Below are 23,597 nucleotides of genomic sequence, written 5' to 3'. Positions count from 1 at the left end.
TGCCTATGGAGTCAATCCATCTCATATTTGTTCTTTCTCTTTTCCTGATGCCTTCCGTTTTCCCCAGCATTGCCTTTTCCAAGGAACCCTGCCTTCTCACAGTGTGCCTGAAGTAGGACAGCTTCAATTTTGTCATCTTTGCCTCCAGAGATGTTTCAGGCTTAATTTTCTCTAGGGCCCACTTGTTCATCTTTCTGGTGGTCCAGGGTATCTGTGGAGCTGTCCTTGAACACCATATTTCGAATGATTACTGGCCCTTATGCCAGTAACGTTAGGAATGCTTCTACTAGAAGGTATAAATTATAAATGTAAGACCCAGAAAAGAGAGAAACACTAAAGAGTGAGGAAAAGCGGTGATTAGAATATCAAATAAATGCTTTTAACTGAAGGACAGTGCAAACACATAGGAACCGGCGTGGGGGTAGGATTGTTCACTCTAGGAGGAGATGGTGGGAAGTGGGAGGGAGCGTGGAGAGAGCTGGAGCCCAAGTAAATAAGGCACAGGGAAGGGAAACACACAGTCTCCGTTATGTTAACAAAACCGGGCACTTTCAGAGGTGGGCACAACCTCGGAATTTTCGTTTGTTCCCTCACTGATAAACAAGAAGCCAGCACCGATAACAATCCTTGGTAACACTTCCTCTGGAATGTACAACATTCCATGTTTCTGCTTCATAGTCACCACCGGACATGCATGAGTCAGACGGAGAGGCGGGAAATGTGCCAGGCTGCTGTGGGACCCTGGAAGGTATAGTCGGCCTGTGGGGTGTGGTCTTGCCATACTGCTTTCTCTTTCAGCTTACCTTGTACATCGGTGATTTCTTAATCTATGAGAAAAGAGGTGGGATGAATCGTCTGTAGACATGAGATGACCTGGTAGCTAGTCTGAATGTGATAGACCAGATTATGCTACCCACAATTCTCCCAACTGCTTAGAACATGAAGTCAATGGAAAGATTAGATTTTCTGGGTTTTGTTTTTGTTTGTGTCTAGGCTCGACCAGGTAATGGCTATACATACCATGTTTTAAGGATTTCTGTGAGACCTTTGGATCACTGGGGTTCAACTTAGTAGACCTCTAGCCCAGGGGATTGTCTCCTTACTGGTCTGGATGAAATCCTGAACTCCTGGGGTGAATTAGGTCCAATCCCTGTGAAGGATGACAGGCTGGTTCTGACTGCAAACATAAGCAAATGTGGCCCACCTTCCACAGGACACAGTGAGCAGGGATTCGGTCATCATGCAGTCCTCGCCCCTGTACCAGGAAAGAAGCATGCTGGTCAGATGGACTGACAGTAACTACTGAAAAGTCACATAAATCCTAGCTTCTCTCCTACAGTTAGAAGCAGCCCCATTTGTATTATGAGGAAACCAATCTGCTGTTTGAGTTCCTGTACCATTTTACTCAAGCAGGGGTTAAAGCTGACAGAGGCACATGTGTGCAGTTTGCTACACACAAAGTTTTTTCTTTCTTTCCTTCCTTTGCTTTAATGCTTTTAGCTGCTGTGCTCTCTAGTTCAGCCCAGGTCCGCCGTTCCTTATTGTCTTACATCCCAAGTCATCTGGGTTGGGAGCACAGGTTATAGCCCTTGTACAGCATGAAGAAAAAGACAAACATGGGCTCACTGATTTTAGCCTGGTTTACTTTATGTAATGAATTGTATTTATATCTCTGGACATAGACCGTATCTTGTTTTTCTGAGCGAATGCAATTGTTCACGTAAGAATTGATCACTTAGTCCATCCCAGTGTGCTCCTGAGGTTCCCTATATCCTTAGAAATGAATGAAGAAATGAATCAATTAGTTACAAATATATTTCAATCACCTGCTATATGCCAGGTGACCTGCAGGAAACAAAGAAGGAAGAGTGCGCACATTTATTAAACACTTAATATTTGCTAGGAACTTGTGCTGAGCACTTCAAGTGCATGATCTGTTTTGTTTTGTTATTTTTTTAAAAAAATAAACTTAGCCCTAGCCAGTTTGGCTCAGTAGATGGAGCATTGGCCCATGAACTAAAAGGTCCTGGGTTCAATTCTGAACAAGGGCATGTACCTCATTGCAGGCCCCATACCCGGCCCTGGTCAGGGTGCGTGCAGGAGGCAACCAATCAATGTGTCTCTCTCACATTGATGTTTCTCTCTCTCTCTGTCTCTCCCCCTCCTTTCCACTCTCTCTAAAAATCAATGGAACAATGCCGGGGCTGACCGGCAGACCCTGAGCGACGGATGAATGATTACTCTGACACACATTTCTGTAAAAGAGAGGCTAACGGGCTGTTTTGCTTTAGAAGCAAATAGCCTCGATTGCCTGCTTCCTTAGGCTTGTATTGTTAACCACGGCTTGAAGTAAAATTAACTATTAGATACAATCAGCAAAGTAAGTATCCTTGAGAAAGCACCTGCCCCTGTAGTGTCTTTCAAACAAGGACATTTTGAAGTCTACACATAAAGATTCGAGTAAAACACTCAGGGGGTCAGACTTGTTTGGAAAAGTCAAGGCAGGGTCTGCAGCCTTTGGTAAGGTCCCCCTAGAGGCCTCTGACCTTTCAGAGAATCCTCTTAGAGACTTTTCAACTAAGTCCCATGCTTTCCCACAGAAAAATACCCTTAAGTGAGGATTAACAAAAAATAAATAAGCCCTAACCGGTTTGGCTCAGTGGATAGAGCATTGGCCTGCGGACTCAAGGGTCCCAGGTTCGATTCTGGCCAAGGGCATGTACCTTGGTTGCGGGCACATCCCCAGTAGGGGGTATGCAGGAGGCAGCTGATCAATGTTTCTCTCTCATCGATGTTTCTAACTCTCTATCCCTCTCCCTTTCTCTCTGTAAAAAATCAATAAGATATATTTTTAAATTTAAAAAATAAATAAATAAAAATTTAAAAAATAATTTTCAGTATTGCCCTGTGGAGAATAGATGTGACATTTTCATCCCATTTTAAAACTGAGGGACTTGAGGCTGGGAGAGGGATTTGCTCAAGGTCACAGAGTTAATGTGAAGCAGAGCAAAGTTTCAGACCCAGACCTTTCTGACTCCAAAGTCCATGTTTTGCTCACTGTAATATGCCTAGACCTGCACTCAAGGAGTTAGTCCATTTGAAAAGAAAGAGAAACTTTGTAAAAAAAAAAAACTAGCATATCAAAATTTGTCCTAATTTTGAAAAGCCTGGAAGTTTTCTAACAATTCTCTCTAGGGAATCCAGGCAGAAGAGATGCTAAATCTGCAAGACCATTGGATTGCCTATTAAATAATGCAGGCCTTAGAAAGAAGGACACTAAAGAAATCACCATAGGAATGTGACGGGTATAGTGTTATATGGTTTTAAGAATAAAGATAGACCTCCAAAACAAGCTATTTTAAGATTGAAGTCAAAGCTTGCCAGAATAGTAGATAGGATTGCAGACTGGAAACTTGAACTCTGTTTGTCTGGTCATGCTGTCATAAAATACTAGTGGCTTATTAAGGGCTTGTTACCCTGCCTTATTATGTACATTATCTCCATTTAACTTTCACAGTAAGTATAAAAGACTATTATAATCCCCAGCTTTATAGGTGAGGAAGCCAAGAAGTCAAAAAAGAAGCTTATATTTACATAGCTCATAAAGGTTAGAGCTGAGACTCAAACCCAGGTCCTACTCCAGAGTTGATGGCCTTAATGTGCCCCTCCCACATAATAATAAATGGAAACCACTGTGTTTTGAAAGCATCCAAAAAGGAAGTCTGCATTAAATAGCAATTTATAATAGAAAAGACCTGGATTTTTTTTCTCTTATATCAGCCTCTTCATATTCTTTTTTAGCATATCCATTCTTTTTAAAATCTTTGTTATTTTCCCCCATCGACCCCCTCCAACCCCACCCCACATCACCCCAGGCCCTCACCATCCCTTTGTCTGCAGCCATGGGCTATGCATATATGTTACAAGGTCTTTGGTTGATTACATCCCACCCGCTCAATCCCACCCACCCCCACCTTCCCTCTGAGATTCCGCACTCTGTTCCATGCTCCATAGCATATCCATTATAGAAAGAGGGTTAAATTGAGTATGTTGTTAATTTGCTTAGAAAAGTTAATCATTAGGAGTGTTAACTTCTTAATTGTCCCCATATTCTAGTAGATCTAAGGGTTCTCAATTGGGTCTCTAGTGAAGAAACCGCCCAACAGCTGATCTACTCTGTGGACCTATCCTTTCAGAGAACAATTTAAATTAAAAAAGTGCAAGAGAGATGTTTAGTCAAGTCCTGTAGCTACACCAGACTACCGTGTCATAATAGGATTCATACACAAAAAGAAGTCATGGTACCACAAGAGAATAAATAATAAGTACAACATGAATGCAGAAAAGTAGATGTTAATGGTAGTTAGTAGGAGAGAGAGATCTGTTGCAGCTCCGGGCGTCAGGAAAGAGAGCACAGAGACTAATAAAGAAGGTTTTGAGTTGCACAGATCTTGGCTTGAATTCACCTACAAAGCCTTGAGCAAGTGATTTGACCTTTATAAATCCAGCTTCTTCATCTATAACATAGGAACTTTGAGATCAGATAATAAATGTAAAATATTTATCATTGTTCTTAGTGTAATGTAATTTACCTGTCAGACTCCTCCATTAAACTGTGACCTCTTCAAAAACCAGATCTATGTCCTGCTCATCGTTGTGTCTCTCAGCCTTTGATATTGTGCATTAGTTCATCTTATTTCTAATGTTTCCTTCTCTGTGAAGGATATCCCATGATCAGATTATCACTAGGAGAAGTGGTTGGTTTGCCTGATTGGTGGGTCAGGAACGGCTTACTACATGCCACTCTTCACATTCTCTTGGGAACATGCAGTCTCTACCACACTTCCATACCATTCACCAATCCTACCTTCCAACGCCACGTGACCAAGTGGGCGAGTCTGCCTAGTTCTAGGGTCTAGTCATATGAAACACATCTTCACACAAATATTGAAAGGTAAAGGGACACCTATCTGGAAAGGAATATTAGAACCAGATTGTGGAAAATATCTTATTAATACCTTCATTACAAGACATTTAGGCAGATTCCTTAAAACATACGGGTATTGATCAAGAATGGAAAGATTCTACATGACTAAGCCAAAATAATACTTGCTTTGTTTTTGATGTTTGGACATTTTTGTTGTGTGTGTGGTTTTGGCAGGGGGGTGTTTGGGGTGGTTTTGTTTTGATTGTGTTGAGGAGGTAAGATTAGGTATCAATATTTTAAATTTTATGCAGACTTCATCTTATGTTATTTTTAAAGTTTATTTTATACGAACGCACTAAGAAACCCATTGTTTGATGAATAGACTTGCTAAGGCAGTTTTTCCCCCAGGTGTGGTCCAGGGGTCTGCCTCAGAATTACCTTGAGGGCTTTCAGAATGCAAATTTCTATGCCTCACCTCACATCTGTCAAACCAGAATCAGGTATTGGGGGTTAAAGCCTAGGAATATGAGTTTCACATTCTCCCCATGTGATGTTTATGATCATTGTATTAAGGGCATACCTTCTAACAGACAGTGTAGCCAATTTAAGTGTTCATTGGAGAATATATATTGTGTATGTGTGGTTATTGGTAAACTGAGTTATTGGCCATTCTGAATACTGTTAGTCTTTTTTTCCTACAGACCAGGTCAGCCCTGCTCATTCAGTCAAAGATACCATCACAACCCCACCTGGGGCCCTGGCCAGCCAGCTTGGTTGGTTAGAGCATCGTCCCATATGCCAAAAGGTGTGGGTTTGATTCCTGGTCAGGGCACATGCCTAGGTTGTAGGTTCAATTCCCCAGTGGGGGCATGTACTGGAGGCAACTTATTGATGTTTCTCTCTCACATAGGTGTTTCTCTCTCTCTCTCTCTCTCTCTCTCTCTCTCAAATCAATAAAAACATATCCTCAGATGACGATTTTTTTTTAAAAAACCCAGCTGGGCCTTTTATATATGTGGCCATTTTGTGTCTTACTGATTATGAACAAAAACTAGAAAAATTATACACAGTTTTAAAACCTTTTAAAAATTAAAGAGTATACACTTTTTAAAAAATTTTTTATTGATTAAGTTATTACATATGTGTCCTTATTTCCACATTACCCTCCATCCCCCCACTCATGCCCTCACCCCCCTGTTGTCTGAGTCCATTGGTTAGGCCTATTAGCTTGCATATAAGTCCTTTGGTTGATCTCTCCCCCTTCCCCCCACCCTCCCCTGCCTTCCCTCTGAGGTTTGACGGTCTGATCAATGCTTCTCTGTCTCTGGATCTGTTTTTGTTCATCAGTTTATGTTGCTCATTATATTCCATAAATGAGTGAGATCATGTGATATTTATCTTTCTCTGACTGGCTTATTCCACTTAGCATAATGCTCTCCAGTTCCATCCACTTTTAAAAGAACAACCACAAGAAGAACCCTTGCGATTATTCCGAAGAGTCACAGCTCCGGCAGGTTTCCCTCTCGGGCTCTAAGTGACTAGGGGTCACGGACGGGAACTTCAACACAGCGCTGTTCTTAGGCCTCAGTTGCAAGCTTATGTCCATGACACTGCCTGCCTTCTGTTTGGGAAAGTGTGGGGAGACACTCTGCTTGAGCCTGCTGTATTCCTCTTTGCAGATCATGCAACAGATGAGTGACCACCGCTACGACAAACTCACTGTGCCTGATGACATGGCTGCAAACTGTATATATCTCAACATCCCCAGCAAAGGGCACGTCTTGCTGCACCGAACCCCAGAAGAGTATCCAGAAAGTGCAAAGGTAAAAATCATCCATCCTTGCAGCTGGCTAGCTTCCCTGACAATCTGCCTGTCGGGGATTTTTTCACGACGGAGTGACACATCGCAGGGGCTTCCTTTTCCTCTATACATATCAAATTACTAGAAAAGCAGAAAAGATCATATAAGGTAGGACACAGGGAAAGTGTCTTTAACTCACTCTTCTCATTCATGTTATTGATCACTGGCGCCTGCACAGCGATTGATACGGCCATGCTTGGTATTCAGAGCTTTTCAAGTAAGTACCTGTGCTCCAGCCCTGATTAAATGCCCCTCCCCACTCTCAGATATCCATTAAGCAAAGGGATCTACAGCTAGATGGCCAGCTGTGTCGTTGTTTTCTGACAAGTCAGAGCTGACCCTCATCAGAGGGCCATTTTTTCCTCAAGGCAGAGGCGTACGAATGACCCAAGGAGGTGGGTGCCCATTGTCAGGGCTGCAGAGAGAAGGGGCTGCACATCCTAGGATAATAAGCGTTAAAATATGGATAGAGCAGAAAGGATAGAGCAGGAAGACTAGAGAACACTTGGAATCAACCACTGGTGCCTCTAAGAGTCTCTGTGTTTGTGTTCCAACATGGGAATTGTACCTAGATATGGAATTTTTTCCTGGTCTACTGAAATCTCCCTTGTCTTCTGGGCACTCCGCCAGTCTCATCTGTACACTTTAGTGATTTCAATCTAATCCTACCAAGCAGATAAAGCAGTGCCCATCCACAGATCTTTCAAGTTCCCCTACCTCTTAGGCATTCAGCATCTTCATCTGTGCCCAGCTATTTTTCCTAAGCATTACAGAAGAGTTTTAAGTAACCATTGATCTTACTTTTTTTACATATTAGGCTTTAACATTTTTAGAAAATATTTAATATCACCTTTTAAATATGAAATACTGTTTAATTTCTTGGCTTATCCTCATAATCCATCTCCCTCTTAACAAAAGAGAAGGGTAGGGGATCCATAGACAGTATCTCTCTGTTTCCATGGCTGACACTGTGGACCTGAGAAAAATACAGGACTTCTGACCCCAGACTGGGCTCAGCCAGCTCTGGATGAATAGTGGGTCTCATACTCGAACGTTAGCAGCAGGGCTGTTAAAAAGACAGGTTCCTCGACCCCTACCCTAGAACCTTCGATATCAACAAACGCTCGTATCCCAGATTCACTTGGAGTGTCACAGCTCTGGATCCTTTATGCCTTTCAGCCACATTGATCACCTGACACCCAGATGATCATTAACTACTGGAGTTAGGCTTTGTCATCACCGAGAAAGATAACATCCTTGTGGACTGAGGGCTTCCCCTGTGCCAGGCACTGTGCCAAGCATGCTACATGCACTGCCTTAGAGCCCTGTGAGGGCGCTATTCTTACCCCAATCTGAAGAGAAGTAATCCGAGGCTCAGAGGGGATGTCACCTGCTGAAGTCACACTTTAGGTAGTAAATTGACAGAACTGGGTTTGGAATCCAACTCTGTCAGGCTCCCACCCTCTTAACCACTGTCTGAATTTTAAGGAACAAAGTGCTTCCTGAAGGCGAATGATTGATTGTTTTTAGGCAGGGTGTTTTCAATTGATTTTGTGCTGTTGTTGTTGTTGTTGTTGTTCTTAATGTGCTTTGTTTGATCATCAGAGAAAAAATGTATGGACTGTTAATTTGAAGTTTTGACACATGCTTTCTATGAGTATCAAAAGATTCTGTAAAATTCACACCTGTAATTTAAAAGCAGCTTGATCTGAAACGCTTCACATAAATAATATTTTCTCCAGTTTTTCCCAGTGGTATTGGTGAGGAAAGAAACATTAAAGTAAGGTTATAAGGGTTTTAAAGTGTGGAGAGAGAGTAATACTCAGACTGAAAACACGGCCACTGCCTTTCATGTATCACTGAATCTAGCAATGACAACATCTCTAGTACCAACCACATTCTGACACATCTCTGGGTTTGAGGTTAAAGCACAGGGCTAGTGGTTAACCAAAGCTCCTAGCTCTGTGGGTATGGCTGTGGGCACCCATGTGGTCTAGATCGATTCACATCTTGGGTGAAAAGCCTAAATTCACAACCAAATTAATTTTCTGCACCAGGTGTGGAGCAGGTGACAAGACAGAGGCAGAAACATAATCCTTCTTCTCTCCCTGTGCTTGATTCGTGCTGTAGGTTTATGAGAAGCTGAAGGACTACATGCTGATCCCCGTGAGCCAATCTGAACTGGAAAAGGTGGATGGGCTGCTCACCTGCTGCTCGGTTTTAATTAACAAGAAGGCAGACTCCTGAGTGGCAGTCCCGCCCTGCAGCTGGCAGTCCTGCACTCACAAGGCCAACAACTGTCCCCACTCCTGTCGTTTTCATTGACAATCTACTGTGCCACTGTGCTACTAACTCTGGCTCACAGAAGTTCAATTTTAATTGTTTCGTTGTTTCATTCTGTACCTTCTCCTCCGTCCCCTCATGGTGGTACCTACACTGGATTTGCTAAAGAGTTAAGCAACCTAGAAATTATAGAGCAAATGAATTGTCAAAGTGATTAATGACTGTAAGGAAACACTCAGCATTTGTATTATCAGTGTGAAAATCATTTAGTTGCCAATATACGCTGAAGAATGTCTTCTTAGTGTGATAAGCTGGGATTTATCATTAATCATCTTTGGTTCCCTGGTCCAATGGATTCTCCTTCTTTCCCTCCTTTTTTTCTAGCAAACTCTGAAGACTTTTTTTCCATTTCTTTCTTTTGCTTTTCTCACTTCTATCACATTCACCTTAAACTTGGGTAAAATCAGGAGTCTTGCCTTCTGGGTACCTTCCTGCAAGTTCACCCTCTCTGTCGTTGGTCTCCTCTGCCTCGTGGCTACATCTTCCACTCTCCCTCAGAAGGGCAAATGGATCCCTCAGCAGAACTGTGATCACAGCTGTTTGGAGGTGAGTTAACAGCACAGAGGCACATCCTGACGGGGTTTCCCCGGAGATCTAAATTCCAGAGAAGTAGGGCACCACACCTATGAAGGTAAATTCAGCACCAGATGGTTGCTAGGAAATCATAGATCAAGAAGCTTGGAAATACCCCATGGGTATAACATCTTAGAAAGTCTTTAAGTCACATTCCATGAATTTTTGCTTCGTTACTGGCCATATATAGACCCTGAGGAATAGTCTTATTTTCTCTTCAGTTCATTCCACTCTACCACTTCCCTCTACTGTGACTCATCCTATTACTGTCCTTCTACCACCGGCAATTATCCTGGCTATCAAAGTTATTTCTTTCCAAACAGACATCCCATCTAACACTGATTCTTGATGTCTTGTGTGAGCTGGATGATGCATGTTCAGGAAGTGATAGGCTGGGTACTTGAGGCCAGCTGCTGACAATGGACAATTCTTTGAAATACCCATGAACATTTACTCTGGAATTCAATTAAAACTGCTTTCCTCTCTAGCCTTTAAATTACACAACCTTGAACTGACAGGGAGCTCTTACATAAAACAATGCCACAGTGAAGGGAGAGATCATTGTCGTTGACTTAAGCCTGAAAGAATCAGCCTGTTGGCAGGCCAGGAAAGTGGTACTTTCCAAGGAAGGGTGGCTGATCCAGGCATGTTACTGATTTTTCTAGTCATCTCCACCTTTCCCATATTGCCTGTGGCTTGTTGTTTAAGAGTAAGAATCAGGGAGATTGAGAAATGCGACTTCAAGTCTTGCTCTGCTCACCTATGTGTGTGTAATCAGACATTCCATATGTTAAATGATCAAAAGAGAATTACCTTCATTTCTTTCATCTCCCCCTTAGCAAATGGGGAGGAAACCAAAACATCCTTAACCATTCTCAGTCTTTTTCATTTGTTTGATTACTTTTTGCCAGAATTGGAAGAAATTCCTTCTCCTCCTCGCTGCTTAACTTTAAAATTCATTTCGCATACAAATATCTAGTTATATACATCCTATGATTAAACCATACCTTGGTCAGTGTCACATTTCCAACTGTCTTATCATGAGGGAACAATATGTTTTTACCAGAGAGAGAATGAATGTTACCCACATGCCCTAGTTAATCAAGAAAATTTATCCTCAGCAGTTACGGTTGCCCTTTATGCTGGCAAAAGCAGAAATTCCCTTGGGAAAAGTCAACATCTCAAAAAACAACCAGGGAAAAACTAACCCAATCAGCTGGTATAGGCTTACTATTAAAGCAAACTGGCACATAATCTTCAATGTCTATGTGCATCATCCCAAATTAAAGAACTGTTCTCTATTATGTCTAGTCACTTGCAAAGGAATAGATTTCCCTTTTGATTAATTTGTCCAACTAAGACTGTTTTCACTTCTCCTTTCCTTTCCTACTTTCCCTCTTTCCTTCACTTTGTCTCAAGAAATGCGGTAGAATCTGTGTGCCTCTTCAGAATCTTATTCTGCACAGCTGTGTCACGGAGAAGGCTGGCTTCTTTAGACTACCTATAATAGGATGTGAAAATCTGAAATATCTGCAGCATAATAGTGTTACTATTTTTTAATGTTCTCATCAGCATAATGTTACCTTTGAAGGAGAATGATAACCTCTTGTCTATTGTGATTTATAAGGATAGATAAACTAACAGGAACTGATATTTGACATTATAAAGACATTAGTGATTGTATTTAAGTAAGTAAAAGTTGAGTTATTTGGTCAGTCAGTAAGATTCAGTTTATAAGGACAATATAGAGAAAGTACATTATTTAGCATTATTAAACTAAGATGGATTGTTATAGAAATCAACAGGCAGATCTCACTAGTGTATATTGATTGCTCTTTTTAAGCTACTGTGAACAGATAGATTGCTACAGCCATGTCTTCATCTCTAAGGGGAGAAAATAGTCTGTAGATGAATACTGTGATGTATGTAGAGCTGCATGTTAGTCGTGGTGATTATTTACTCTTTAACATTCTACAGAACTCAGATTCGATTTCCACATGGTGTTGGGTTTATGCATTTCATTTTACTGACCACCTTGTTCCAGCCAATGTATGGTTATCCACTCTGTGTGCCAAAACCAGTAATGCCTTCACGGCCCTTTCGTCCAGAGAAGTTCTGCACTGATTTTAGTCTCTTGCTGTCCTGATCCTACAAGTATACCAGTTACAATGGAATAAAGTGTCAGTTGTACTGTGACCAGCAAGTATGTCTGTCTCTTTTTTTAACAGAAAACTGCTATGGTGAATTAAGTCATCATTTCTTTGCTATCAGGAATGGGAAGTCCTTTTTTTTCTCTTATAAGCTGCAGAATTAGAAATACTATGCCTGTCAATCAACTGCCATCAGTAGCCCAATTACAATGCTATTTGAAGAGATACTTTATATTTTCAGACACTTAAAAAGTGTGCATGTTCCCCAGGCCAGGTCAGGAGAGCTTGATTTCACACATGCTCCTCCTTAGAGAAGCTCTCCATGGTCAGTACATTACATGGCTCAGATATGGAGGCAGGTAAACAATTTGTTTCTTCTCTCATACAAGAGTTTATTTGTGTGGTTTTTTTTTGTTTGATTGATTGATTTACAGTAAGCATCTTTTAGGAAATGTAAATTTTATTTTTAATTACAGTTGACATTCAACATTATTTTGCATTAGTTTCAGGTGTAAAGCGTAGTAGTTAAACAGTCATATACTTTACAAAGTGTTTCCTCCGATATTTCCAGTACCCACCTGGCAGCATACATAGTCATTACAATATTATTGACTATATTTTCTATGCTGTACTCTACAGTCTGGTGGCTATTTTGCAACTCTCAATTTGTACTTCTTTATCCCTTCACCTTTTTCACCCAGTCCCCCTAACTCACTCCCCTCTGGCAACCATCAGTCTGTTCTCTGTATCTATGAGTCTGTTTCTATCTTGTCTGTTCGGTTTTTTTGTCCTTTAGATTCCACATATAAGTAAAATCATATGGTATGACAAAGGAGGCAAAAACATACAATGGGATAAAGACCATCTATTCAATAAATGGTGTGGGGAAAGTTGAACAGATATATGCAGGAAATAAATTTAGACCACCTTCTTACACCATACCCAAGAATAAACTGAAAATGGATTAAATACTTAAATGTTAGAATCAAAATCATAAAACTTCTAGAAGAAAACAAAGGCAGTAAAATTTCTGACATTTCTCTCAGCAATATTTTTCCTTATATGGCCCCTCAAGCAAGAGAAACAAACAAAAAAATAAACAAATGGCATATATCAAAAGGAAATGTGAAGATTTTTTAATGAGGCTCTTTTATTTTCAATAATGTTTTTCTAGCTGAAAGTAGCTTTGTTTTCTTTTCTGATTGTAGAAATAACTGCTCACTATAAAAATAAAATTCAAACAATACAAAAGAAATTATAAAAACAAAAGTAAAGAAAAAATTACTCAACATTTCATCGCCTAGAGGTAGCTACTGTAACATTTTAGAGAATATCCACACATCTATGAATAAATGTAGCTATAAATATGAAATAATTTTACATAATTATGCTGTTTTATAGCTTCTTCCTCCGCTTACCAATATGTTATGGGCACCTTCCCATGTCTATAAACACAGATCTCCATCAATTTTAACAGCCCTGAATATTCCATGATACAGTTGGTGAAGCTCTTTCTAATTTGTATGGAGTGTTTTATCACAGATGTTTGGTGTGCCCATGTTGCTAGTAGCGGGGAGCAGGGGGGCGGTCTTTAAGCTGCCAAAAAATGTGTTGCTTATAAGGTTTCACACCTACCCAGAGTTAGTCTAATCTGCTGTCCTATTGTAACTGAATGGTGTGTGCAAATGCTCACCAGAAGCACAGACCAGTACTAAATTCCTCGGAGAGGTCATTGATTCCATCTCACCTTCTCAGCTGAGGTTGCAATGATTAGTTCTCCTGAACTTAGGTTGTCATTGATATGGGTGATGAAGCTCAATAATGCCAATGGCCATCCCTGCAAACTTGCCCTGGGCCCCAGTAGGAAATGCAGCCCTCCACCTAAGTGCCAGAGTGCTTCTCAAAGAGATGGGAGGCGCTTTTTACAGGGAGAGTTGGCAGGGTTCCCTGACTGATCTTCCCTCGGCCTCCCCGAAAAATGGAGGAAGATAAGCAGGAGAAAAATTCCCTTCCGTGATGAGCTACAGACTCTGGAAATGGGAATTTTCCTGAATGGAGAATGCTGGCTGGCGATACTTTCAGACAAGTTAACGCAAGTCTAACGTGCTCACACTGTGCCAGGCTCCAGGTACAGCTCCTGCCTTTCAAGAGCTGACAGTCGGGGAGGGGCAGGGAAGGAAGACGACATGTGCGCACAAATGATTACGACACGGCTGAAGGTAAGGTAAGAACTGAAAGGAACGGTGGCATGGTGGTTCCCAGAGAGGATTCGGATTGGATCTGAGCTTGGAAGGACAGCTCTGAGTTCAGCAGGCAGAGATGGGAGTGCAGGCATTGGAGGCTGAGGGAGCAGCATGAGCAAAGGCATGGAGGTGGGTGTGCACTTCAGAAGCACCTACTGTGTGCCAGTTAAGTCTGTTAGGCCCTGGGGGATACAATAGTGACAGTCCCTGCTGTCCTGGAATTTTCATCCCAATAGGAAGACAAATGAAAGAAATTACTGCAAATGTGATGAACCTTATGAAAGGAGAATGGGGTGCCCGGAGCAGATGGCAGGGGTGAGCAAGTGGATTTGTTTGGCTGAAACGTGGGAAAATAGAAGAGCATGGCGAGGTCACATAGGTGGGAATGTTCAGGGCTGCGCCTGCTGAGGTAGACTGAATTTGGCAGTCTGTGAGGATCCCCTGAGGACTTGGGTCAGGAAGGGATATTACCTGGAGCTTGGCATGGAGCATGGTACTGGAGGAATGGGAAGTGAGACTGGTGCTTCTCTTAAGATTAATTTCTCCAAGTCTAATGTGTCATTTAAACATCTCTTCTCACCACCCAAATGGAACCTGAAAGCTGGGTGATTAACTCTCTCTCTATTCTCTCTCCTGAAAAAAACAGTTTAATAACACCTTCCCCTCCTCCCACGGGACATTGTCGACGCAAATGAGATAAAAGGACAGAAAGGTTCTGTGGGAGAAAGGGATAATGTAAATAATCATTATCATCATCATTATCCTCATTAACTCCTATCACATGGAGTCTGGATCCCATCAAAGTGTCATCTGCCCTGTGAAACATCAATCACCTTCTCCAGAAATAACTCGAGGTTTTCATCATCGATGCCGCCAAGCTGGAGGGGTTTCTGGGTAGCCGACAGGGCTGCTGCAAGGACACACTTCCATTCGTACACTGTTGGCAAATTGGAATGTTTCCCACCACCCTCCCCCTCCAAACACTCATTTCTAAATCAGGGGAAGCTCAGCCACCTTTAGCACGAGATACCTGGGGTTATCAGGCTTTCAGGAGAACGTGCGAGCGCCAAATATGTTCTGTCACTATAAATAAATAAAAGATTCAAACCAGTATGCCAGCGAACCACTTGGTAAAAATATAGCCTCGGCTGGCTTGTGACCTGATGGGTCCCTAGGTCTTGGGAAGGCCCCTCTATTTATAAACAGAAGGTTTAGTCATTTGGCTAAGAATACAAAGAGCAAGCTTGGATGAATTGACACAGACCTTAGAAGGCAGTTTGCTTTTTCCTATGCTTAAACTTTTTTTTTAAATAGTATTCTAAGCTCCTGCTCAGGGACAAGGCAACATTGATTAGCTCAGATTTGGGGACAGAACTCAGAGGAAAACTGCTCAAAATTAAACTAGGATACCATGCGCTATGTGTTGAAATTGCCCACTATTCCATAAAGACACAAACTGCGTATCTCACACTGATACCAGGAAAGTTCAGGAACCAAACACAATCTGATTCCAGGTCACATTTGAGCTCTGTGGAAATGTTAGCTGGAAGAAGCGTCTGGAGCAAACAGATTCGTGCATCCAACACAGGCTTGAAACTCTAGGGTGGGCTATGAACAAAGCCATCTCTTGCTTATCTGGGACTCAGATGAGCATATGAGGTCCCAGAGAGTTAGCACTAGGACAGCATGATGGGCTTGCTTGCTTGCTGATGATCATTGGAGGAGATGGAAGGAACATTGATACCGTGACAAGATGGTGACAAGGAATCTGTCAGATAGGAAATAGAATTCGCCCCTGCTTGAATCAAAGAGATTTCCATGAAGGTCGATTTCAAAGGAATGGGTATTAAGGGTACAAACTAAGAGATGGTGAGACACCCAGAAATCAGCTGTCAGCAGCATTCCTAGGCCCAACAGGACAAGGACAGGAGATTGTGCTACTCGATTTGGGAGAGGGTAGGGGCCACAGCTCCAGCCAAAGATTAGGCTCCAGAGCCAGGAAGCAGTGTCCCAGCCTCTCTTACTCTGATCTGCTGGTACTCCCCACAGACTGACCACACCTGCGCACTGGCTAGTGACCAGGCCTCGGTGATGTCCCCTGCTCACTCAGCCTCCTGGGTCTAAGGCCAGAGACGGGATCTAGAATGAGCAGAAGCTCGTGCAGCTGGCATGGCTCAGTGGTTGAGTATCGTCCTATGAACCAGAAAGTCACGACTTGATTCCCGGTTGTGGGCTTGAGCCCCAGTGTGGAACGTGCAGGAGGCAGCCGATCAATGATACTCTCTCATCATTGGCGTTTCTATCTCTCCCTTTCTCTCTGAAATCAATAAAAATATATTTAAAAAAATAAATAAAATGGACAGAGGCTCATCAGCACAATGCCACCACGAAAACAAGCTCATCAGAGAGTGGCCACCACCAACTCTGTCTCTCAAGGTCAGCATTTACTTTCTATTTCTTGGCCAATTCCTCAGGCACATGCCAGTTCTGTGGGCTGGTTCTCCCTCTCTCAATGTCAGGAAATGATTGGAGCAGACTCAACAATAAGACATGAGCCTGAGGGTGAAAGAACATCACATTCCAGACCCATGAGTCCTGGGCCTCTTTAGTAAGCACTATGTTAATTCTAAAATTAGAGCGGTCTCTCGGGCACCTGGTGTTAAGAAACAGTTAGTTGGCTTTTTGCAGCATGTCCATGACCCGCTGGTGACATAAGATTGCTTAGGATTCCAAAGAACCTATTTTCTCTGTTTCCCCTCTTGTTTGTATATTCAGCAGCCCTTGCCAGGCGCATGCTGTTTGGGTTTTTACATAGTTTTGTTGCTCATGGGGGTCATGTTTAATCTAAACTAATAGTAGTAGTTCCTCATTTCTGGGGGTGTTCAAGTAGAGACTGAAGGGCCACATCTAAGAATGATTGTAGAAAGATTGCTTTATCCAGTAAAACCTGGCATAGGTAACATCTAACGTCCTTGACCTCCTGAAATTCTATGCTTAGGCATTTGCACTGTTTTGATCCTGGCTGACTTTCCTTTTTCCAATGCTACCCCCAGTATCCCAAATATATGAACATTGTTCTTATCTATCATATAATAGTAATAAAGGTTCCATGTCCAGCATGACAGCGTGAGAAGAGCTGTGAACTGGCTTCCCAACAAAACTGCTGAAGATTACTTTAGAAATAAAAACATTTAAAGTCTCTGGAAATTGGCCATAAGAATTGAAATTTTCTTATTCTTCGAAGGGAATTATCCAAAAAGTTAATAGACGACCAACCAAAAAGTACTAGCAAGTGATACACCCGATAAGGTATTATATCTTGAATATATAAAGAACGCTTACAACTCAGAAAGTCCCCCCAATTCAGCCACCCGCCTGCTGGGACAGGTTTGCAGCTTTGCTCCTGCTGCAATCCACGGGATCCATGGTCAAAGTTGAAAAAATGGTTGACCTTGCCCAGCTAATGGAAAATGAAGTATTCATGGCATTTGCCTCCTGTACAATTGTTCTTTCAAAAATGGTGCTTATGAGAACTGCGACTGCATTCTATAGAATGACAAGAAAGGTTTTTGCCAACCCGGGAGACTATGCGAGCTTCAGCCAAGGAGAAAATGCCCAGAAGTACCTTCGGGTTGACGATAGAGTAGAACGAGTATGAAGGGCCCACCTGAATAACCTTGAAAATATTGTGCCATTTCTTGGTATTGGCATTCTGTATTCCTTAAGTGGTCCAGATCGCTCTACAGCTATCCTGCACTCAGACTCTTTGTGGGAGCACGGATCTACCACACAATTTCATACTTGTTACCCTTCCCCCAGCCAAATCGTGCTTTGGCTTTTTTTGTTGAATATGGAGTTACTTTTTCAATGGCTTACAGATTGCTGAAGACTAGATTGTACCTGTAAGGAGAATCATACAACTCATCGCCCTATTATTTTTTAAGAATTCTTTACTTCCAACTTATAATGAATACTTTTTAAGATTTTAAGTGGAAGGGAGCAGAGAAATTAAGATGGGGGAAACCTACTCTGAATTTTAACATCACCAACGCCCTTTACTCCTGTGTTATATGTGCGCTAGAAATTTAATGTAATTCTTAAATCTATATTCTTATTCTAAAAGTACTTTGTTATAAATTTTGATTATAATTTGTAACATTCGTTCACCATTTCATATTTTAAATCTATAAAAGGAATGAGTGCGTGTATGAGAAACCTATTTCAATATTGCTGAAAGGGGTGCATGAAATAAAGAATTTAAAGAATAAAAAAAGAACTCTTACAACTCAATAATAAAAAAGACAAATATAATTTTTATATGGGCAAAGGATCTGAAGATCTTTTCCACATATGCAAAGAAGATATTCAAATGGTAGGCAAACACATGAAAAGCTGTTTGATCTCATTAGTCATCAGATCAGGGATGTGAAAATCATAATCACAGTGAGATATTTCACACCCATTAGAATGACTAGAATGAAAAAGTCAGGTAATAACAAGCAGTGACAAGGACGTGGAGAAGTCATAACCCTCCCACACTGCTGAAGGAAATGGAGATGCAGCCACTTTGGAAAACAGTCCTGGAGCTCCTCAAACACTTAACCACTGAGCTGCCATATGACCTGGCAATTCCACTCCTAGGCCGCTACACGGGAGAAAAGAAAGCAGGTGTCAGCACAAAAAACTTGTACATTAACGTTTATAGAAGCATTATTCAAAGTAAACAAAAGATGGAAGCAACTCAAATGTATGCCAACTGATGAATGTACTATCTCCATACGATGGAATATTATTCAGCCATAAAAAGGAATAGAATACTTACATATGCTACAATAGAATAGAACCTCGGAAACATTATGCTAAGTGAAAGACCATATGTCATATTAATTTAGTTACGTTAATTGCTCAGAATAGGCAAATCTGTAGAGACAGAAAGTGGATTCATGGCTGTTTAGGGCCAAGAGTAGAGGGAGAAGGGAACAGGGAGAATAGAGGGAGTGGTAGCTAATGGATAAGGGGTTTCTTTTTGATGTGATAAAAATATTTTAAAATCAATTGTGGTGATGGTTGCATATATCTGTGCATTTGCTTAAAAGCATTGAATTTTACACTTTACACGGTGGGTTGTTTGGTATATGAATTATATCTCAATCAAGCTGTTTTTCTTAATGACAGTAATAATACTCTTTGTCCTCTTCATATCTCAGAGAGTGGTTGGGAACATCAAATGAAAGAGTTTATGGAAAAGTGCTTGGTACCCTATGCAGGGCCATACAAACGTAGCCCATTATGTTCTTGAATGGGATTAATCAGCTTTTCACCAGCACCTGTCAGTACAAAACTCATAAACTGCCACTCTTACAGCTACCTTAGGCCCAATTAGATTTCCTTTTCTTTAGTGGTTAAAACACATTGACAGAGCCCAACCCTTGAAATAGTGCTGCATAATAATTGCTGACAAATGCTTCTTGCCATCTTTTTTTTTTTTTAAAGGAAATAATGTTTCTTTTATATGGTTTCTAAAACTCAACTCATGTGCGCACAATTACCACACATACCAAGTTCCTCGTTTTGTCAACCGTGGAGTCCACATGGCCTGTATAATAATTTGCTAACTGGTCATTGTTCCTTTCCTCTCGAGTTCCCAAATCCCGCATTACATTTTGGCCTTCACTTTGCTCTTCTAGCGGGGGTGAACAGCAGTCTGCATAAGCAAAAAGACATGAGAATGAAATGTGCTCAAAATGACAGGGTTGAGAGTAATACTGAGAGAAGCTGGTCCGCAGCCAGGCAAGCCTATGAGTGCAGCAGACATGCAGAGATTTACACGGGTGCACTGAACAAAAGGAGGGGAAAGTAGCCTTTTTGGTGGCATGTTCTTTGCTTGGCCTGACCTGTCCAATCCTTCTGTCTAAATACTCTTCCGTTTTCATCCAATTGTACAGCTTTGAACTCCAGCCTCCCCCCCCTTCTTCCTGCCCAGCCCCCCCACCCCCGCCCGCCTCCATTTGGTTGGCAAACAGCTGGTACCTTGTTGGTCTCTTCATTAATTTGGTAATAACTATTAATAATAGTTATTTTAGCTTTATGCACCTAGCCTCTTCCCTGTAACCCTCACAAGTGCCCTATGAAGCAGATAACAAAGCTGAAGCCCAGAGAGACCCAGTCACTGGACAAAGCCACACTGCTAGTGGGCCAGCCACTGGGACTCAAACCCGGTTTAGTTTGGGCAGCATGGCCAGTGCTCTTCAACATTATTCTATGCTGCCCATTGAAGCGAGCACCCTATTAAAAATTTCAAAATTATTATGTCAGTGTATAGTTTTCCTACCTCTGCTTTTCCGTATTAATTAAGACCTGGGAGTATGTGTTACCCCTCTTTCCCATCTAACACAGCAAGTGCTCAGGCATCCTTTGGTTGCGCCCCCAAAACAAAGGAAATCTAAACGCCCTTGTTAGCTGACTGTAGTTTTACAGAAAAACTGTGGAGTAACAGCGCCCTCCGGTGGTCATCTACGTTTTCTCATGAGGCCTCTTGGCGCGGAGATGCGGGGGCATAAGAACGCTGTGGCTGCTGACTTGGTGGCCTTTATGCTACATGTGAACCCGAGGGAAACCTAGCCTCCCGAGGACCCGGCTGTGGACCTGGCCTGGGCAGATTCTGTGGCCTGGCCTCTCTGTCCTTGGCTGAAACCAGAAATGGAGTCAAAGTCCCTGCAAGAGCATTTAAGACCCATACACGCTGGAATCTGGGCAACCTAAAGGCTTCATGGCCAGGGAACTAATCCCCTGCCACCCACTCCTTGTCCCATGTCCGCATCTTCTCCCACGGGGCACCAGCTCTTTCCCTAAAGATGTGTTCCCTTGCTGAAAAAAAGAAATCACCAACCCTGGTGTAGGGGTGGCAGCACTTTAATTCTTATTAATTATTCACTTCTTTGTGTGAAATATGCCCATCTGGTCCTAACCTGTAACCTGTGTTTTAAGGGAAAGACAAGAATCTAAGAATAATGAGAGCTGGAAGTAGGTGGGAAAGGCAAGAAACAGAGAAAGGGGGAGGAATAGAGGAGAGAAGAGGGAGAGGAAGGGAGGCGTCTGAGGCAGTCCTCAGTGCCCGAGGCTTCTAACGCATGAAGAACCTACAGGGCACTTTTGTTCAATGCACCAGACATTTCAAGGGCTCCCTCCTGTCATTGCTTGGTGTATAATCTTGGTTCACCAGAGAAACAGAATTAATTAGATAGGTAGGTAGATAGATAGATAGATAGATAGATAGATAGATAGATAGAATACAAGGAGTTGGCTCACACAATTATGGAGGCTGATAAGTCCAAGATATGCAGTCAGCAAGCTGGAGACCCAGGAGAGCCAGCCCACGGTGTAAGTTCCAGTCTGATTCCAAGTCTGAAGGCAGGAGAAGACGATACCTAGGCTCAAAGACACCGGGCAGAGAGAGAGAATTCTTCCTTCCTCAGCCTGTTGTGTTCTATTCAGGCCCTCAGCCCACATGGGGGAGGACAATCTGCTTTGCTCAGCCTACCACTCTACTGTTAATCTCATTCAGAAACACTGACAGGCACACTCAGAAGCAATATTCACCCAAATATCTGGGCGCTCTGTGCCCCATTCAACGTGACATAAAACTAACCATTGCCCTTCACAACAGCACCTGTCAGCACACTGCTCTTTTGGTTGTTTATGCCCAGGTTGTTCTCACCCTACAGGCTGAGGGCAGAAACCCCTTTCCTGGCATCAGAGCACTGGACAAAGCCACACTGCTAGTGGGGGTGCCTCTGGGACTCAAACCCGCTTTAGTCTGGGCAGCATGGCCAGTGCTCTTCAACGTGATTCTATGCTGCCCACTGAAGTGCGTACCCTGTCAAAATTTCAAAATGATTATGTGTAGGTGTATAGTTTTCCTACCTCTGCTCTTCCATATTAATGAAGATCTGGGTGTATGTGTTACCCCTCTTTCCCATCTAACACAGCAAGTACTCAGGACATTCAAAAAGTGCAAAAGCAGATAAATGAACAAACTCAGGTGTGGGCCCAATATAAAGAAAATGCAGTACTTGTCTCATTACACACCGTGTCCTCTACAGAGAACAATGACCTCTGAGTTAGGATCTGTGCAGGTCCTCACATTCCCAGTGCTTAGGTAGTGTTTATTGACACACAGTAGGTGCTCAATAAATACTGGTGGTCTATAAGTAAATGGATGAATCAATGAGTGATAGCCTGGAGCCAGCCATCTATCTCCCCGAGGGCAGGGCTGGCTTTGCTTTTCACTTAGAGCTCATTAAAATCCATTCTTTGCTCTGATCAGAATCTGACACAGGCTTTTACAAATGTGCGTTTCTGATATTCTCTTCAGATCCGAGAAGCCTTTGTCTGTAAAATCCCAGCCTTGCCCGCTGTCACCACAGTTATCCAGAAACTGTCAAACACTATAGAACCCCTCTGGGCAAAAGCTGTGTCATTAGTGCTGTCCAGAAGAGCCGGACAGCACCGTGGGCCCTTCCATTGGAGACTGAAAATTCTGATTAAATGGAGACTGTCGCAGCCAGTCACTTTGCTGGGCTGACAGGAAGTTTGACCTAATGCTGTGAAACAGGTTTCCAGAAGAATTTGGAGAATGGTGAAGAAATCCAGTCCAAGCTCATTGTGTGAGCTAGGAGTCTCTGTTCTTCAGGAAATGCACCAGAGAGGGATCCACCTGTAGGGTTTCTGTGTCTCTGCTTTACTTTGTGAGAAACAGTGATGTGGCCCCAGAGAGAGTCCCAGACATTTTCACAGGGAGCTCATCAACCCCTAACTCCTTCGGCAGGAGCCAGGCTTGGGGAAAACCAAACCTCCAGTTAGTTATGTCTTTGCCAACTCTCAGAGGTGGCACAGGGTAGTAGTGAAGACATGGGCTCTCGAGGCACGACTGCTCTCAAAGCCTGGCTCCACCCTTTACTAGCTTGGGCCATTACAGCGGTGGCACCAAAAGGCAACTTGGAGGGGCTTTGGCCACCCATGATCTCCATCAGACCTCAGGCTATTCCAAATGATGATGGTTGTCACCACTGTAATGAACAATTGAAATAGTCTTGGTCTTATGTCAAGTATGAATGTAATCAGGTTAGAAAAGTTTGGTATTCTTGTTATATACAAGCTGTTAACATGGTGTACTTTTTTTTTGCAAACACAGCTTTAAGACAAGTCCCCTAGCAGTCCCAAACACCCCAAGCCACATCACCACCCTCTACCCCTCCTATATATAAACCCTGGAAGCAACGCTGGCAAAGCACGTGCTTCCTGTAAGCCAGTGTCTTCCCCTGTTAAAACAATACAAGTGTCTATATTAACTACTGTGTGCTTTCCAGGCAGTGAGCTAGATGTCCTTATCTAAATGACGTCATTTAATCCTTATGACAACAGTATAAAATTGGTTCTCTCCATGCCTCAGCTTTTCAAGCTATGAGATAGACAATAATGCCTACCTCTTGGGGTTGGAG

At 42.4% G+C, this 23,597-nt stretch overlaps 1 protein-coding gene and 1 pseudogene across 2 annotated transcripts in view; both read left to right on the top strand.

Annotated features, from left to right (window-relative positions):
• Positions 1 to 11,900, top strand: part of DDAH1 (dimethylarginine dimethylaminohydrolase 1) — a 144,173-nt gene extending 132,273 nt beyond the window's left edge. For both annotated transcript variants that reach the window (XM_070405502.1, XM_070405501.1), the window contains 2 exons: positions 6,607 to 6,750; positions 8,919 to 11,900. In XM_070405502.1, the coding sequence (XP_070261603.1) occupies positions 6,607 to 6,750; positions 8,919 to 9,035 (261 nt within the window). In that variant the 3' untranslated portion in view covers positions 9,036 to 11,900. The remainder of the gene's footprint in view (positions 1 to 6,606; positions 6,751 to 8,918) is intronic.
• A 5,639-nt stretch (positions 11,901 to 17,539) lies between these two features.
• On the top strand, positions 17,540 to 18,017 carry LOC139001870 (microsomal glutathione S-transferase 1 pseudogene; annotated as a pseudogene).
• Positions 18,018 to 23,597: the final 5,580 nt, after the last annotated feature.

The sequence above is a fragment of the Myotis yumanensis genome, unplaced genomic scaffold (genome assembly GCF_028538775.1).
Source record: "Myotis yumanensis isolate MYYU_CA2020_CCGP unplaced genomic scaffold, mMyoYum1.0.hap1 SCAF_2, whole genome shotgun sequence".
Taxonomy (NCBI): Eukaryota; Metazoa; Chordata; class Mammalia; order Chiroptera; family Vespertilionidae; genus Myotis; species Myotis yumanensis.
Note: the sequence above shows the minus strand (reverse complement) of the source record. Positions and strands in the feature narration are given on the sequence as shown.